General features: G+C 37.6%; 1 protein-coding gene across 1 annotated transcript in view; it reads left to right on the top strand.

Moving 5' to 3' along the window:
* The window catches only part of MYO16 (myosin XVI), a 293,425-nt gene extending 276,171 nt beyond the window's left edge, over nucleotides 1–17,254 (top strand). The window contains exon 34 of the mRNA XM_074146466.1: nucleotides 17,021–17,254. Coding sequence (XP_074002567.1) covers nucleotides 17,021–17,254 — 234 coding nt within the window. The remainder of the gene's footprint in view (nucleotides 1–17,020) is intronic.
* Nucleotides 17,255–17,623: the final 369 nt, after the last annotated feature.

Raw genomic sequence — 17,623 nt, 5'->3', positions numbered from 1 at the left:
CAGGCAGGAAATATATCACTTCACACTGAGAGGACCAAGATGTTATCTCTTTCAAGATACTCATGCATACCAGAAAGAGCTGCATGATAATGCACCTCATAGGAATAAATGCATAACTATATCATCCTTTTGTATAGAAAAGCAGTGAAGTCTTTAAAAGCAGTCTTCACTGGTTTTATGCAAATATAAATAAGTAAACATTAAAATCAAAATATCTATCATTTAAAACAGCAATAGGTACTGAGATAGTGTGAAGCTTGCACTTGTTTTTTCTAAAATTTCTGTTTAATTGATGTCACTAAAATAGCAAGACAGAATTAAGTTTGACATGCAAAGTGATCAAAAAAGAATGAAATTCATCATAATGTATTTTCTTCATTCTTTTCTTCAGCATTTTATATATAATGTGGAACACTTTACTTTCTCAATAGCCAATTCAGGCATGAAGGCATTCAAGAAATTTTATTTTATTTCACTTAAATGGCATTAGTGTATTCTCCTGTTGTCTTTATGCTTCAGTGCACTTTTCTAAAAAGGTAGTCCCGAATAATTTTTTTATTTGAGATGACCATAAGAATTTTACAGTAAAGCCAAATATTGTCCAAAGAGAAGATATGTTGGAGCTGAGAGGACTTTCTTCAACAGAAACTTCTCATTAACCAATGGTACAGTTTCCAAACTATTTTACCAGAAGGTAAGGGAAGTGCTTTATCACATTTAAAAGCTACTTTTTGTTTGCGGGGTACAGCTGAAATTTCATTACAACAAAATACTGGCCCTAACCAAGTGATGAATGTTTGGCCCTTGATTCCAACAGGAGTGGGATTCAACCTTCAACATCATATTCAGTCTTAATGTAAATTTGAAAAACAATAGGCTTTTAACTGAGTAAATATGTGAGCAAACTAGAACAAAAGACTTCACTTTTTGTTTCTCTGCTGCATTGTCCAAAGCACAGGCATAACTACAGCAGCTATTCTGAGTTGAAAAATTGTGCCAAGACAGCACAGCGCTGTAGTGCTCTCTCTCAGTGCTACACTAATCTCTTCAAATACATAAGTGAGGCTGGCCAGAGGTGCCCTGGCACACATAGGCACATACCCATCTTGCACACAATAACAAATCTTGGCCATCACCATACCTCTCAGACTCTCAAAATGTACTTTGACCCTATTGGGAAAAAATACTTAGAGATCTGCTACCTCTGGATCAGTATACTGGATGAGGATATGGATTATTGACCTCATCACAGGAAAGACATGGACCTGTTGGAGCGGCTCCAGAAGAGGGACACAAAAATGATCAGAGGGATGGAGCACCTCTCCTATGAGGACAGGCAACAGTTGGGGTTGTTCAGCTTGGAGAAGAGAAGCCTCCAGGGAGACCTTATTGCGGCCTTTCAGTACCTAAAGGGGGCCTATACGAAAGATGGGGAGAAACTTTTAGCAGGCCTGTTGCAATAGGAAAAGGGGTAATGGTTTTAAACTAAAAGAGGGTAGATTTAGACTAGATATAAGGAAGAAATGTTTAACAATGAGGATGGTGAAACACTGGAACAGGTTGCCCAGAGAGGTGGTAGATGCCCCATCGCTGGAAACATTCCAGGTCAGGCTGGATGGGGCTCTGAGCAAACTGATCTAGTTGAAGATGTCCCTGCTTATTGCAGAGGGGTTGGACTAGATGACCTTTAAAGGTCTCTTCCACCCCAAAACTATTCTATGACTCAGTGATTCAGTGATTCTGTGATTGATTCTGTGATTCTGAAGACAACTGGACACAATGTTTTCAATTGTCTGTTTCATGTTTTAATGATCAACCAACTATTTATTAGGCCAAAGTAGCCCTCTCTAGTGAATGAAGAATCCAAAGTCCAGACACTACTTTAGTTATAAACCTCACACAGTGAGACACCTTTTTGTCCTGAAACACCTTATACCACTGTTGCTAAAATGCTTGCCTGGGATCAATAAGGATCATGTTTAAATTAATCCATCAGTGCAGTGCGTGGAGGGTTAAATGAACTATGTATAGGGGAGCCATTATCATCTTTTTATCTTTGCAAATTGAAACTGTATGCTTATGTGAAATTAGTGTGCAACATTTAAATGCTTTATTTTAAAGCAAGTCTTTAACCATTTACAAACATGTATTTTTGATTTTTCCAAAACTACTTGCCAAAAGCTGAGCACAATTTCAATTCAGTCCTTTGAAATGTCACTTTTCAGTAAATAGATGTTTTGCCAAAGTGTTTCACAAATCTTTAAAATAGATTCCATGCCATGTACTCAGAATTACATGCAGGAACAATCCTTAAATGCAAGCTCAATAAGAACCGTGACAAGTTTAGAGAAGAAACCTGCAGTTCTGTGATTTTTGATACAATTGTCTTAATGAATAAACATCTTCCAAAACAGTGTTGCCAAAAGAAAAAGAAAAAAAACTCTTCCTCCCACAAAAAAAAAAAAAAAAAATCTTAAAAAAAGTCTGTGCTCACAGGGCTGAGAATTCTTAATGCAAAAAGCATTCCTCACCATTTCCAAAGCATGACATATATTTGAAAATGATTGGTTTTAATTACAGTTGACATTTCTTAGCATGCTGCTGGTGACTCTAACAGCATACAACCCTATTGTAAAAGTCTTTGCCAGGCTTCATTGCAGTAACCTTATCACTTTAAAGTAATTCTTGCACAGACATATGAAATAGGACAGATTGTTTCACAGATCTGTGAAGGTACTGATTGACTAATTGCTTTAGAGAGAGAAACATAGACTGGGTCCTTGGATTTCTTGGCAGACACTGTCATTTCAGCTAAAGGAAACTGGTTCATTAGCTTTCAGGGACTTCTAATATTTATGGGGATTTTTAAAATCTCCCTGCTAGTTCCTTACTGAAGTGACAGGATTTAATTTCATTTTTGTCACAGGATCTCAAAGCTTATCTACATCCAACTAAAGTTTAGGCGTTGTGGCTTACGGTACCATCATGTTGTCACATCAGGTGATAATTACCTGCATCACTGCCTGGTGTTTCCTGCACACTGCAAACCTACACACTTCAGAGAGCAAAGTCTTCAGCTCAGTATCTGTCGACATGCATCATAAAGATCAATCTTTTAACAAACACTTTTGGAAGTAATTATCAAGTATAAAATACCATACAGATGTGAACTCAGCAACTTAATTGATCACCTCTAACGTCAAGTCTGCTGAAAACCAAAAAAAAAAAAGTTCACTGTTGGCCATAAATGTTACTGTTCTAGGGCAATGGTTACTTAAAGGTCAATTTTTATCAGAATTAAAAAAGACAAAAATTGAAAAAAAATGTTGAAATGCTAAGAAAATATTTCTTATTTGAAAGTTCTAGAATAAAATTCTACTTTCTTCTGCTAGAAAAAGGGAAAGAGTATTAAAAATAAAGTTTGATTTTTTCTCCTCAGAAATGAAAGAACATACATCAAAAGAAATTAAACTCTTGAATGTTAAAAGAACAAAGTATGTTTTTTTTAAACTAATACCTTTTCCTTCATATTGTTCTGTAGCTGTACAGTTGTGGATTTCCAAGCGATTTATCTATAGGTTGCAAGGAAGTACCACATAAAACCATAAAAATCCTAATATCTGATCTAACACTGTAGCATCATCTTCATCCTCAATGAAGAAGAAAACTAAACCATGAATTTGAGGGTCAAACCAGTTATCAAAAACTTTCATGTGCTTGTTTGTTCGCATAGTAGATCTGTAAGAAACTATTTGTTAGCAAAGAGCTGCACGTATTCTGTTTGCTAACTGAGCCCACCAGCTTCTTTGTATTTTCTCTTTCCTTCCAAACCAAAGGATTCTAGTCAAGGAAGTCTTCAAAATGTAAAATAGAAATGTACAGTAAAATGGTACTGCAAAAAACAATATCCTAATTTACCCTTACAAGAAAACCTAATTTGCTCTTAGGGAATAAGCCAAAATATATAAGCTACAAGGACCTCATCTAAGTCAGCTTCTGCAGAAAACTTTTTGGTAGCTGGGCTGTGCCTCTTCCTCCCTGAACAACAGAAAACTAGGAAACTTCTTTTTCCAAACTTGATTCAAAATTACTGATTTAAAATTATTTAAATGCTTATTGTTTCAAATTGCTTCCATTATTTGTTTAAACAGTTTGGGACTTCCAAATGTGCCTGGGTCTATAGTCTTGAATTCTTAGCCCATTCCCTTCCAGAGGCAAAGAAACCACCGAAATGGAAGAGATGTTTCTTCTGGTCATTTGTGCCATAATCTTGCTAAGATAGAAAATTTTGTTATGACTAAGAGTCATTTCTATGCAGTCCCACTCCAGGAAGTGATCCCAAAGCATACTGGAGACTCTACAAATGTTGAAACTGCTTAGCAGGGTCTAAAACCCAAAACCTTCTCTAAAATAGAAAAGCTTTATAAAATATTACCTCTGTGCTCTTTTTCTTTTACATGAAGCATTTCTCAGTTCCTTAGCCAGTCCAATGGGCTTTCTTCTCCAGACTGTATTTATTGCTTCTTCTGCTCTTGATAGCTCCTATGAGTGTGTATGTTTAAAAGATAGAGCATAAAGGCTGTTGATATACATACATTCTTTGGAAAGTCAGCAGCAGCAGCAAGATGAAATAGAGTCAACAAAAGCAAAACTGTATCTTTGGCACCTCACACAAAAGCTAAGCGGTCCTGTCGTCTTCTTTTTCACAAATCCAGGACTGCATTTTTTTTTTATTATTTTTGGTAAAAATATTTTAAAGTTGTTATTAACATTCACTACAAAGTGGGATGTGGTGCGAGAAAGATAGAGTGGAATGAAGAAAAGCAGGCCAGCTAAAAGACTCCTTGTTTCTTATGTGGGCAGCAAGAAGCAACATGGTCTGTCTGTAACGGGATGAGATGGACAACCTGGAGATAATGAACAGATGGGAAGTGAGGGGCAGATTAAAGACTAGAGTGATAATAAGTGTGTGTGTGGGGTGGGAGTGGGGAGTAAAACAGGCACCAGATAAAGGATGATTCAGAGAAGTAAGGCTGGAGGAAGAATAAAATGACTGAGAGAGAAGGTAAATAATAAAATGGAATAGGGGACTTAGAAAGGGGAAAGAAGGAAGAGCCACAGAGAAGAAAAAAAAGAAAAAAGAAAAAAGAAAAAAAGAATAAATCCCCAGAGAACTGAGGAAAAAGAACTAAAAGGAAGATAAGAAAAATGGGAGAGAAAGAACCAAGGACAGTGCACAGGGTGGTGGCATAAAAAGAGAGAGGGACTAAGAAGTAAATAAGTAGAAACTCTATGTGATGTTCCAGATATGATATTCATTATCATATACATACCAATGTGATCTTTTATAAAATAAATATAATCATAATAATCCACCTAAATTTACAGGGTTGCTTTCTGTGCAAGTTAGTTTACAACCATAGTCTCCTGAAGATTCCACCATCCGAGAAGAAAGGTAGAAAATTTCCCATTAAAAGGTGAAAAGCCTCTTTGTGTAGTTTAGCTTTCCAATGGCTGAATGTTGGCTTATTTGTAATCAGATGATGTCACATGCCTTCAGAGTCCTATGGAAATACTCCCAGAAGAAGACAAAAAATAAGCAAGCAGCTTGCCATTCTAGTTGGTTAAGTAATACCAGATATACAATACACCCTGGTGTAAGATTTTGGTTGTTATGGTTTAACCCAGCAGGCAGCTAAACACCACACAGCCATTCACTCACTCCCCTTCGCAGTGGGATGGGGAAAAATCAGAAAAAAAAAAAAAAAGGTAAAACTCATGAGTTGAGATAAAGATGATTTAAAAGGACAGAAAAAGAAGGGAAAGTAATAATAATGATAAAAGAAGATACAAAACAAGTGATACACAATGCAGTTGCTCACCATCCGCTGACTGATGCCCAGACCGTCTCTGAGCAGCAGCTGCCACCCCCCAGCCAGCTCCCTCCAGTTTTATTGTTCAGCATGATGTCACATGGTATGGAGTATCCCTTTGGCCAGTTTGGTCGGCTGTCCTGGCTGTGTCCCTTCCCAGCCTCCTCACCGGCAGGGCAGTATAAGTAACTAAAAAGTCCTTGATTTAGTGTAAGCTCTGCTCAGCAACAACTAAAACATCAGTGTGTTATGGACATTATTCTCATCCTAAATCCAAAACACAGCACTATATCAGCCACTAGGAAGAAAAGTAACTGTATCCCAGCCAAAACCAAGACAATATCCACCCCTTACTCTATACTATCTATATCATGCCCAGGTCCCACACTTTCCACTACACCCCAGTTAATCACCACCTCCTTTCCTGTCTTTTGATATATACACACAGATCCATTAGTCTATGGGCCATCCCTTTAAAATGTCTGTTGAGTTCATTTAGTCCATGACTTTGGGCTTCATCTGCCATAGCAGTCCTTCAGGGCAGGAGAGGTGGTGTGTGGTGGTTGATTGTTGCATGCTAAAGCTAGTTCTGGTTCCATCACCACTGTGCTTGTCCGGTTCTATCATCACTGCACTTTCATTAGAATTCATTCTTCATTAATCTGGGTAATTGTTACTGTAATACCATTGATATGGTATATAGCAACCGTAATAGTGATGACATAGATTATTATATAGCAATATTATGTAACAATTAACATCATACAATTCAAATCATTGGCTATTCTCACCCAAAATCAAATTCCCTTGAGGTACACATCGGACTTCCCCATTCTTCCACATCACCCATCAAGTGCACCCAGATCTCTGAGCAAAGGCAATCCTATGGATTCCCGAGGCAGGAATAACCCTGCCTGTCTTCCCCAGCACATTTTTTATGAGTACAGGGGATTTGTCCCCTTCTACAGTCCACCCTGGAGTAAGATTTTGGTTACTCACTTTTGAAACATGTTTTATCTGTCACGTGCTCAAATAAGTAAGATAAAAAATTATGGTTATTTTTTCACATATTGTTATATTAAAAGATCTGCAGTCTTATCTTTTCTATTTTGTTTAAACCCCGTAGTGCAGGTTGGCAGATTGCAGTAATATAGGAGCCAACATCTGACAATGAAAAATTGGAAATGTCTTTTCATATTCGTGAAGAATGTATTTATTGTTTCATTATAGCTTAAGCCATAGCTCTTATTTCATGAAATCTCATTGCTTTCAGCAGTCTCCTCCCTCAGAAAGAGCTGCATATTCATTATAGTTTCAAGGGCCTTCTTTGTTCCTACTTGATTTAATATTTGTTGCCAATCACTTCTTTTGTTGACTGTTCAAAAGTTAAAAAAAATGAATAGTCAAGAATGCAATGTGTTGCTACCCCCTGCCCATTGTCACAGTTCTAAACACTGGGCTCTAACATTCGTTATTAATGTCTGTCGTGTTTGCCTATTAGCTGCAAGTAATCTTTGATCATCTTTGAAGCAAAACATGGCGATCAAAGAAGTGTGGTGTAATAAAAAAATCACTAATGCCTTTGTAAACACATAACATCCAAGAGAGGGCATAGAACGTTATATATTTAAAATTGATCTGAATCAGTATATCCCCCTGAATTGTGTTTTGTTTATCGTTTTGACAGTAATGTCAAAGAATTCTCTTTGTAATGTCACAAACAGACAAAATCAGGTTTTATAACACGGTGTGGCTTTATTTTTAGAAGACTTACAGTCAAAAACATGTGCCTTATAGCTTAAATGGTATGAGTTAACACATAGTATAAATTCATCAGTGGATACAATATCTTATGTTTCCATATCAAGGGCTTTTGGAAGGCTGATGCCCCTCTCCTCAGCAAGTATGTCCTGCGTCTGACTGCTGTTACTTCCAAAAGGGAAAGCACAGATTCTCCTCTTTGAACCAGTAGATGCCACAGTCATCTTCCTACACATTTGAGGCCCCTTTTCATTCTCCATTGCTTCATCCTCATTGTATTTTCCCCTGGCAGAAGGCTGTGATTGTTGAGGAGAAGGGAACAAAAGCTCCCGAGCATCCCTGCACCCTCCCTAAGCTCCCGTGTTTGGCTAAAGTGTGTAGTTATTCCTCTTGGGCTGCCACAATGGCCAGTGGATCACCTTAAAAGGCTGCTTCAAACTTGAGTTCAATGGGAGTGTGGTCCACTACCCCCCTGACAGCACCTGTGGAGAGTGACTTCATGTCCAACTTAGTCGTAAGTGCCTGGTGTAAGGGAGAATAAATTGGTCCCTCTGCCCTTCATTCTCTTGCTGTCACACACTGCTGCATACATGTAGATCAGCAGAGACTTAGACTGCTAACAGGCCATAAATTAAGTCGTATTTGCCTCTGGTGTTGTTTGACCATAAGGATAGTGTTTCTGTTTGCGAAAGGATGATACACAACATTAGCAAATGTGAGTTGATGATTGATTTTGTAATTGCTTCGAAAGCATTGTGACAAACCTAGTCTGTAGCTGATAGAGTAAAATATCTCCATTAATACCACAAAGCAGCAGTGATCAATTAAGTGATTCAGTTTTTCAGATATTTTTTGTTAGAAGCTGTACAAAGTGGTATCAGCATTGTTAGGTCAGCTGTTCTGAAGACGTCTACGATAAATGATTTGTTTTCAGCATTCATCTCGAGGAAGGCACAGTTGCTGTCCTGAACATAATCTTTTTCTCAAGTGTCAGAAGCAAATTAGAAGGATGCTCTGAAGGTTTTAAAGAGCATTGTGTAGCCAGTTTATCTGGAAAGAAAAATATTACCTTAGAGAAAAAAACAGTATATTTCAATATTTGTTGATGTTTAGTCACTCTGGGAAGGTGTTATTTTGTAGATGATATCAGAAATATAGAGCTGAAAGAAACTCAGCTAAAAAAAATAATAATAAATAAATAACTGAAACCCACAAGATCCAAATAAGTAAATAAAATACACCTCTGTTTTGAATTTATAGGCTTGTCCAATTGTATTCCCAGCTCAGGTAATAGGAGTGCCTGACATACGTGCTGTCATATATTTTTGAACATTGCCTACCTTGTTCTAGTACTTTCCACCAGATTACGCACTACAGCTATTCTCAGGATTTGTGTACTGATTTTATTTTGCAAAGTTGTAATATCTTTGTTTGATTGCTGAAATACCTCCAAGCTGTATGGAAGATGATTAACCTAATTAATTGAGAATATTGGGGTCCCAGGCATGTTATTACTTCACTGAGGGAAAGGTACAAAGGTACGGAAGACCAAACCCTGCTTTTGCAAAAAAAATTTATTCCTGCAAAAAATAAAAAAATCCCCCAGAAAGAACACACATCCTCCATAAAAAAAACCCAAACAAACAAAACCAACAAACCCACAGAAGACCCCGAGAGTATGAGAGCAAATCAGTCAACTTAACACCAAAAATAGAATTTCCATCAGATGAAGAATATAAAAATCTTCTGTCTGGGGCACACCAAAGGTGTGTGTAGCCCAGGAGTCTCTGATGAAAAGGAGAAGTCGCTGCTGCCTAAAGGAAACAGAGAGGTGCGGGGTGCCTCTTTTGGCACTGCGATCTCTCAGGTTCCAGCGGTCTGGAGGCAGAGTTCATTTTGTAGCTAGTAATCTTTAGTGGATTCTTCTTTCGTGGCTTTTTCTGGAAAATTCTTTCAGAAAGCCAAACCAAGGCAAACAGTGGAATTCATTTTTTTAGGATGAAGCCTGTGGGTTTTCCAAATGCTGTGTGATAGCAGAGGGCTGGACTGGGCAATCAAAGATACCTGTGCCTGTGTGTCTCTGACACCAGAATATCCTATTTCCAGCATCACACCACATCTGATGTTTGGAAGAAAATTAATTCTGTCCCTCAGAAAACCCAGATAACTGAAAAATGCTTGTCAGAAGAGAAAACATTTCTTCCTGACTCTTGTGGTGATTCAGTTTTGTTCAGAAATGTAGTCCCTTTTTAGTTTTATTTTAAATACAAAGTTACTTTTAAGATTACCCCCAATTTTTAAATATCAGCAAAGTTAAAACTCCTTTGGTATGTAGTCTATATAACACCTGTTCTAAAGGTAGTTTATTCTTTTGATGTGATAAGAAATTTTAACTGAGAAAATATATTTTCTTGTTTAGAACAAAGCAAATGAAATATATATATCAGTCATGGATCTCATGTCTAACTCTATTTAAGCTGGCATACCTCCTCCAGAGCAATTCCAGATTTGTACCAGACAGAGCACCTGTCGTCTTTGCCATTTTCTCCTTTCCAATAAACCCATTTGCCATCCATTTGGAGAGTTTTATTTTTGGAGGTTGTAAAGTTGCTCCAACACAAAGAAAAATCATCAGCAATTTAAAAGAATGATTAACTAAAATCACTTTATTGTTGTGCATACATATCAAGTTATTATGTCCAGTGGGACTGCATTTGCAAAAAAATGCATGTCCCAACATTCACAAGACAATCACATGAATCAGCTTGGATCCCAGTGGTGCATTTGTATTTGAAGATTTTTAATTGGAATTTAGAAGCATGTAAACTCATTTATCATAGCTGCTCTCTACTCCCTGCTGGGGTCTTATGTGGCCAATGCAGGTTTCCCAATCAAACACAAATTTACATACTGATTTGATTTATGTTGAATGCCTAGGCTTCTTAACACACCCCTGGTTTACTGTGTGCTTTCCCCTTGTATCTTTAAATGAGTATTGTATTGGTAAATAACATGTAGGCTGACAGGTTGGTTTTTTTCTTGATTCAAGAATTGGTGGAAAAGCAATTCTTTCCAGATTTATGCTTTTTTTGTAACACAGAAAAAACCAAACATACCTATTTTTAGTAAACATATCTGTTTATCTGAAGGGTCGGGAGTTTTTGAGAGGTTGCAGTGTGCCTGTCCTGTAGTTTGGAAAAAAGATGTGACATGAATGTCTGAAAGCCATCAGTGTAGGAGCTTATCAGATGCAAAAATAAAACACAAAAAGTTGAAGCCATTAAAATGAGATGGAAACATTTTTGTGAGAGATGCATGCCTGTCAGGTTGAATCAAAATGTGTTGGTCTTGCTAATAATTACATACAGTAAGAACTATTTCCAGAATTACTGATTAAAGTTGTGTCTTTATTTTTGAAATGAGAGGTGAGAACATCCTGATCACGTCTGTCTTTAAAACTGATGATCTGTAGGAGACCCACTGGGGTTTCTGAGCTGCTTTTGACGGTTCTAATACAGATAACTGTGAGTAACCTGTAGGCTGAAATTTGTTCTGCTTACACTTTTAGGCAGCCTACAAATCAGAAAAGATTAAAATCATGGGGTTTGTCTAGACAGTTCCATTTCTAAGATAATTATGATAATTTATTATCAACATTTTACATTTATTGCATAATTCACTTTAGGTCCTGATCAAATTTTAGAAAGCTAAAATCATTGCTGTTCTACACTCAATCTCCCCATGGATTCTATGATGGGACCTCAATTTTACTAGCAAATTAAAACACTAATGGAAGAGAAACATAATAATGCTGTAATAATTAATTGTGAGCATCTACTGACAGTTACTTTAAAGTAGCAACATTGACAAATCTATTAAAGAAAATAATGGGCAATATTTCTCTGAAGGGAAAATATGGACTAGCTACCTCATGCAAATGTCTCAGAAACACAGGTTTACACGTTATACATGTCCTTAAATTGTATTGTGATTTAAAAATCTGTTGTCTGTTGTACCTTTATGTCTATATTCAGGAATTTTACTAAAACTTACAGAAGCAACTAAAACCAGAACTTTCATAAAACATGCAGAGTTACATTTTGTACAAAGAAAATTATTTATATGTTTTAACATCCAATAATGTAATTAATACTTCTGTTCATTTTCTGGTGAATAGTAGTCGAAAAATCAGTACAATCACAAATGACCAAAAAATGACTAGAGCACAATACACATTTTTGAAAGAGTGGGCCCTACATTTAGTCAGGGAGAGAGCAAAATGAGGTGAAAGACTCAAAAGAATCTACTGATGCAAATTAATAGATCTCTTTTTGGCAGACAGTTTAATGAGTCCTTTAGCCACAGCTTGATGATTAAGATTGTGTTACATTTGACACACACATAGACAGTATAAGCTCTTTGTTACTTCTGAATGTTATAAAATATCCTCTGTAAAGTAATAGTATTTGATCTTTTAATGCAGAATGAATTTCCTGAGATTCTAGAGCCAGATCTCTAAATAATTCAAATTAAAGTTAATTTTAAATGGACCTGTTAGTCTTTTTATTTGGCATACATTTTGTCAGAAATTATTTAAAAATGTGAAACCTTTGACTTTCCATACTTAAAAACTCACCGAATTTTTTAACTATCTTAAGAAATAAGACTATAATTAAAATATTTATTGACTTATCTTAAAGAACTCATCTTGATTCTAAGAAAAAGTTGAAATCCTTTATGTCGGCTTTAGGCTGTAAAGTGAAATTCAGGCAGAATTTAGAATCCTAAATCCAGAATGCAATTCAGGGGCTCATTCTCCAATGACTATGCAATACTTAAATGTGTATAACTCAGTAGGCAAAATCATACTTTAAGATTTTTATGGTTGCCAGCATACAGCCAAAGTGCTCTGTCTCCACTTCTCTTGTGTGCTAAAGCCACAAGGGACTTGCTCTTAAAGATTTGCTTTAGTGTACTTATCACACATGAACAGCACAAAACACAGAAGCCAAAGTCCTTCTTCCTTGCACTCAGAATCCACCTCTTGTAGTCACCATGTCTTCTCAGCATGTGGGAACTCAGTCTCTCCTTTAACCTGAGAGAAGTCAAACCCACATCTTCTGATTTCCCATATTGGAAAACCACTAGGTAATGGTGAAAGTCCTTCCGTGTACGTCCTGATGGAACCCAGCCATTGGTGCTCTGTCAGAACCAAAATCCCCAGTGCCAGGAGGAGAGCACTTGCTTCTGCAGTCCGATAGTTTGGGCTGTAAGGTGGGAAGAACAAACCCTGGGATCTCTTCCCTGGGCTGCTCATTACAAATGTATTTTCTTCATCTTGCCGTATTTTGCAGTGGAAAATATGGATCTTGTTTAACTGCTTCAGTCCGTTGCAGTTTCCGATGAATAGTTTTGGTAACTCCACATGGTCTTCTCTTGTGTGTCGCTGTCTGACACGTCAGCTTTTCTTGTTTGCTCAGTACGGACTCTGGATACCAAACATAGGGATGGTTTTCCATCAGATGGCCGGGCTCTGAAATGCTAAGTATTCAAATACTAAACGTTTTTGTGGGTCTAGCCCAAATGCTACGGTGCCCATGTCTGATTTACCATGGACTTGGAGTAAGAAAATCGTGGTCTAAAGCTGGGTACCATCTCTACCCATTAACAGTTGAAGTTGCTTGTTCACTGTTCATTGAAAGATCGGTAGTCTTAAAGTAATTACTTCCTACACACCTCATTCACCCTTCACAAAATATCTGTTCAGGATATAGAATAATAATGAAGAAACATAGCTTGCTGTTTTACATTGTGCTTCATGTAAAATTATTCACAAATCTTTTCTATAATGAATATGTATAATAATTCTTTAGCTTGTCACAGGTCTAATCATGAATGGAAAAGAGAAAAGATATCTTGTTATTCAAAGAGATCTAGTTAAATTAATTGATTCATTTAAAACTCTGCCATTTCTTGTGCCTTTTCCTCCATTTCATTTCCACTGCATTACCCTCATGTTTCCTTCATCCAGGTTGAAATATAAACTTTTTCTAGCATACTTACCAGATCAATCTCATAATGAGCAAAGATTTGAGATATTTTTCTATCCTTGTTTAAAAAAGTGCAATGAAAGATATACACTTATTTGTGGACTGGACTAACATTTGTCCACTCTACACTGGAAAATGAGCTCTATCGTGAAACTGCTGACCATCATTAATTTACAGCTTGCATAAGCAGGGTCTGGATAATAAAGCCTCTTCAGTGCCTATAAGCTATAAATAGGATGCATTTGTCAATTGCCTTGCCCAGGCAAATTGTACTCGCTTTTCACCCTGCACCTGTGTGCCTTTATTTTTCTTAGAATAGCAGTGGCGCTGTCTCTGTTCAAATATTTTGTCCATCTTTCAAAACTGAAAAGTCCTCAGTACTTCATTAGAGTCAAACTTTTGTCACCTGAGCACATCCAAGAACACAAAATTTCAAAATACCTGTTTTCTTACAAGTATACTTATCTACCAGTGTTCAGGCTCATCTTTCTTTATTTATCTCTGAAACTCTTTCATATGAAACTCTTGCAATGACAGTCTAACACAGATTGCTTTTTGCATGTTCCATCACCTCTCTGAGAAGCATGCATAATACAGGTTCATGAAATGCCTAAAATTTAAATACAAATAAGGTGTCTAAACTAGGAAGACTGGATTCCAGACTACCTGTTTTCTGAACTGGGTTATGCCCATAACTAAAGATCTATAGAAATTGGCCACAGTAAGCCGCCGTGCCTCCCAAACTATACCTCTGTTCTATAGGATAAAACTACTTCATCTGTCTTTCTTGATAAATTGTTTCCAATTACAAACTTTTCATTTGTCTTCTAATCTTTCCTACCCGCACTGAAAAAACAAAGCAAACCATGTAGACATGGCACTTCAGGGCACGCTGTAGTGCCCGAGATTGTTGGTTTGTGTCTGTTTGTGGGTGGGTGTGGTGTGTGGTGAGGTTTTTTTTGTTTTGTTTTTGTTTTTGTTTTTTTTTTTGTGGTTGGACTCAATGATCTCAAAGGTCCCTTCCAACCATGCAGATTCTGTGATTCTGTGATTCTGTGAAAAACAAAAGGAAAAAAAAGGTACACAAGAAGTCACTGGTACCCTTCTAAGAATATCTGTGGAACATTTAATTTTCCTTTGAGTCACTGAGATGCTCTGTTGCATTTTGAGTAAACATAAAAGCAAAGAAGTTTTTTATTTCATAGTGGTATGCAATCGAGATGGCGCCAAAATATACTTTAATGAAGTCTTTCAAACACTTTCTATTTTTCTTCTTTTTTCCTAAAAATGTAGAATTTACACCTGTACCTGAAATTATAATACCTTTTTTTAAGTCATTATATAGGTTAATGCATTTCTCTTTGAAGCATCAACCAACCAGAAATGAAGCAGATTCCCCATGGATCGTCAGGCATCTCCATGTGAGGGCTCGTTCCTTCTCTGACAGCACGTTTGAAAGGCCTGACTTGCACTGAAGCAGCAGTCTAAAGCGTGTTTAAGCCTCTCTACCCAGGTACCTGCTACTCCATGAAGGAACAGCAGGAGCCACAGACAATAGCAAAGTCTTCTACCCCGGGAACCTCATTGCCCATCAGTGACAAAACTGCCTTTCATGTCACTCAGCCCACCTTGCAAATGGAACCCACCACATGCATAGTGTTTCACGAGTATTAAGGACACTGAACATCAATTCTTTAATCATGGTAACTCACATGGAGCCATCTCGTTATGACAGGGAGTACAAATGCAACCTTGACAAGAATAGCCGTACTTCTCACGTGAGCCCGTTGTGTGTGATGAAATACAGGCATTTTAATCATGTCATAGGTTCCTCTTATAGATGGCCCTCTGGGGTCCTTAAGAAGGAAGGTAGCAGGGTAAGGGCCATGGGCCATTAGCTGTTATGGTGGGTTTCGTTCATATTCCCTAGATAAGCCTCTTCTGCTACAGAATACCCCCAGGCGAATAGCTCTCAGTACCTGCTATAGGTGCTGCTATACCGCATAGGTGCCAAGTAGGTCGTAAAGGACAGTGAGGTGGACTTCATAGTTTCATGGACTTGTGCTGTCATGAGACCTTCAAACTGACTTGAACAAAGTAAGTAATCATTGGAACAGAAAAGTTGAATGGGATGGAATGGTTTGTTCTAGGTGTATTATAAATCTAGTACAGTACTATTTGTCTACTTCAAAATGAATTTATAAATAGATTCAGGCCAACCAAAAGTACATTTTAAGTTGCTAATGTATTCTCTGGAGAAAGGCAAGAGCCAGCCCGAGCTTCTAACACGTATCTGTGACTATCTGTGACAAGTAGTATTACTAATGCTATGCAGCAAAACAGGTTATAGTTTCTTGGTTCTGGCTATTTGGGTATTTACATTTAGGGACAAAACCTTGCTACTCCTGCAGCTGCTATTTGCTCTGTGTAAAGAAGTATTTTATGAGTATAACAGTATTATATGACAACAGTTTTAAGACCAGGTTGTTAGAAATATGGACTACTCACCGGTGTAAGATTGTGTTCATGTACCCTTTGCTGACATAGGGGAGTTTTTTTCCGCTTGTTTCAGTTTTGGCGCCTGCTTCATACAGCTTCAGTTCCATGACTTTCAGACATGAGGTTGAAATAAGGAAATTCCAAATCATTAATTTTCTTTCTTTTCAGTGTAAAGAATGATAAATGGGGAGTTAGACCAGCGAGTTAAGCATTAAGTTTTAAACTTTTTTGGAGGACAAGGTTGCTTCGAATTCGAATTATTAACAGGGTGGTTTGATCTGTTTTCTTTCAGCCATGATACAAATGAGAGCAGCTTTCCCTCAGCAAAAGTGTAGAACTTGAGGGCTTACCCCCATGCATCTATTTATTACTCTAATTGTAAATATTAGAGTGAGAGCACTCACAGCTACTCACCATCTAACATGGCTAAGCCAGGGCACACTGTAGGAGTCTCAGGATTTCCGTTCATCATTCTACTGGAATGTGTGGATAAGCTTATAATGCTCTGTGGTGCCCTTAGCAAATACTGGATGGAGAGCAGAAGTTGGTTCCCTCCTCACACGGGGCTTGGCAATAAAACACCTCCCATGAGTTCAAGGGAAGGATATTTTGCTGAAAGTCATTATTGTTTATACAACATTATACATCTCTACTGAGCTCTTTACAAAGGAGATAAGAATGCAGGACCTGAATCTGCCCTGCCCACAGGTTTACATCCATAACAAAAGAGGCAGAGGATCCCGTGTGAAGTTCAACATGGATGTTGCAGTTTTACGCTGCCAGGAGAATTAACTTTATCCACCTTTTTAATTATTATTATTTCCTTCTCACTAACAGGTTATTCATCAGCTTAGACTTTCAGAGAATGAGAGTGTGGCTCTGCAAGAGCTTCTAGATTGGAGGAGAAAGCTGTGTGAAGAGAGAGAAGACTGGCCACAAATCTTGCACAACACTGAGCAAAGAATCTCAGCCCCACCTCCACCCCCTTGTAAAAAGCCCACGCTGCTGAAGAAGGTAGAAGATACCTCCTGCAACAGACTCTCTTCGGGCATATGGGATACCACCATGTGATTCAGATGCGCGTTTGCAGACTCTTAGGAATGAAACCATCTGATGACTTCAATCTGCACAATCAGCAAATTTTCTTCCCTTCACAAAGCGTGCAGGGATTTTTTTAAAAGCACTCAATTCAAGAGCACAGGATGGAGGAGCTATTTAGATCTGTCGTGTGTGCGTGTACATGTGTGTGTTTGTTCTTTTCATATATATACACACACACATATATGTGTGCGTCTGTGAGTATATATATGTATGCGTATATATATATGGAGACAAACTGCACTATAAGTACTGAGTTTAAAAGTACAAAACAGTCACTTAGAGTTCTCCCATGGACAATGAAGAAACTATGTTAAGCTAATGCTGTTGGGGAGAAGTGAC

The sequence above is a fragment of the Numenius arquata genome, chromosome 1 (assembly GCF_964106895.1).
Source record: "Numenius arquata chromosome 1, bNumArq3.hap1.1, whole genome shotgun sequence".
In the NCBI taxonomy this organism is placed as follows: Eukaryota; Metazoa; Chordata; class Aves; order Charadriiformes; family Scolopacidae; genus Numenius; species Numenius arquata.
This window is presented reverse-complemented; position numbering and strand designations above follow the sequence as displayed.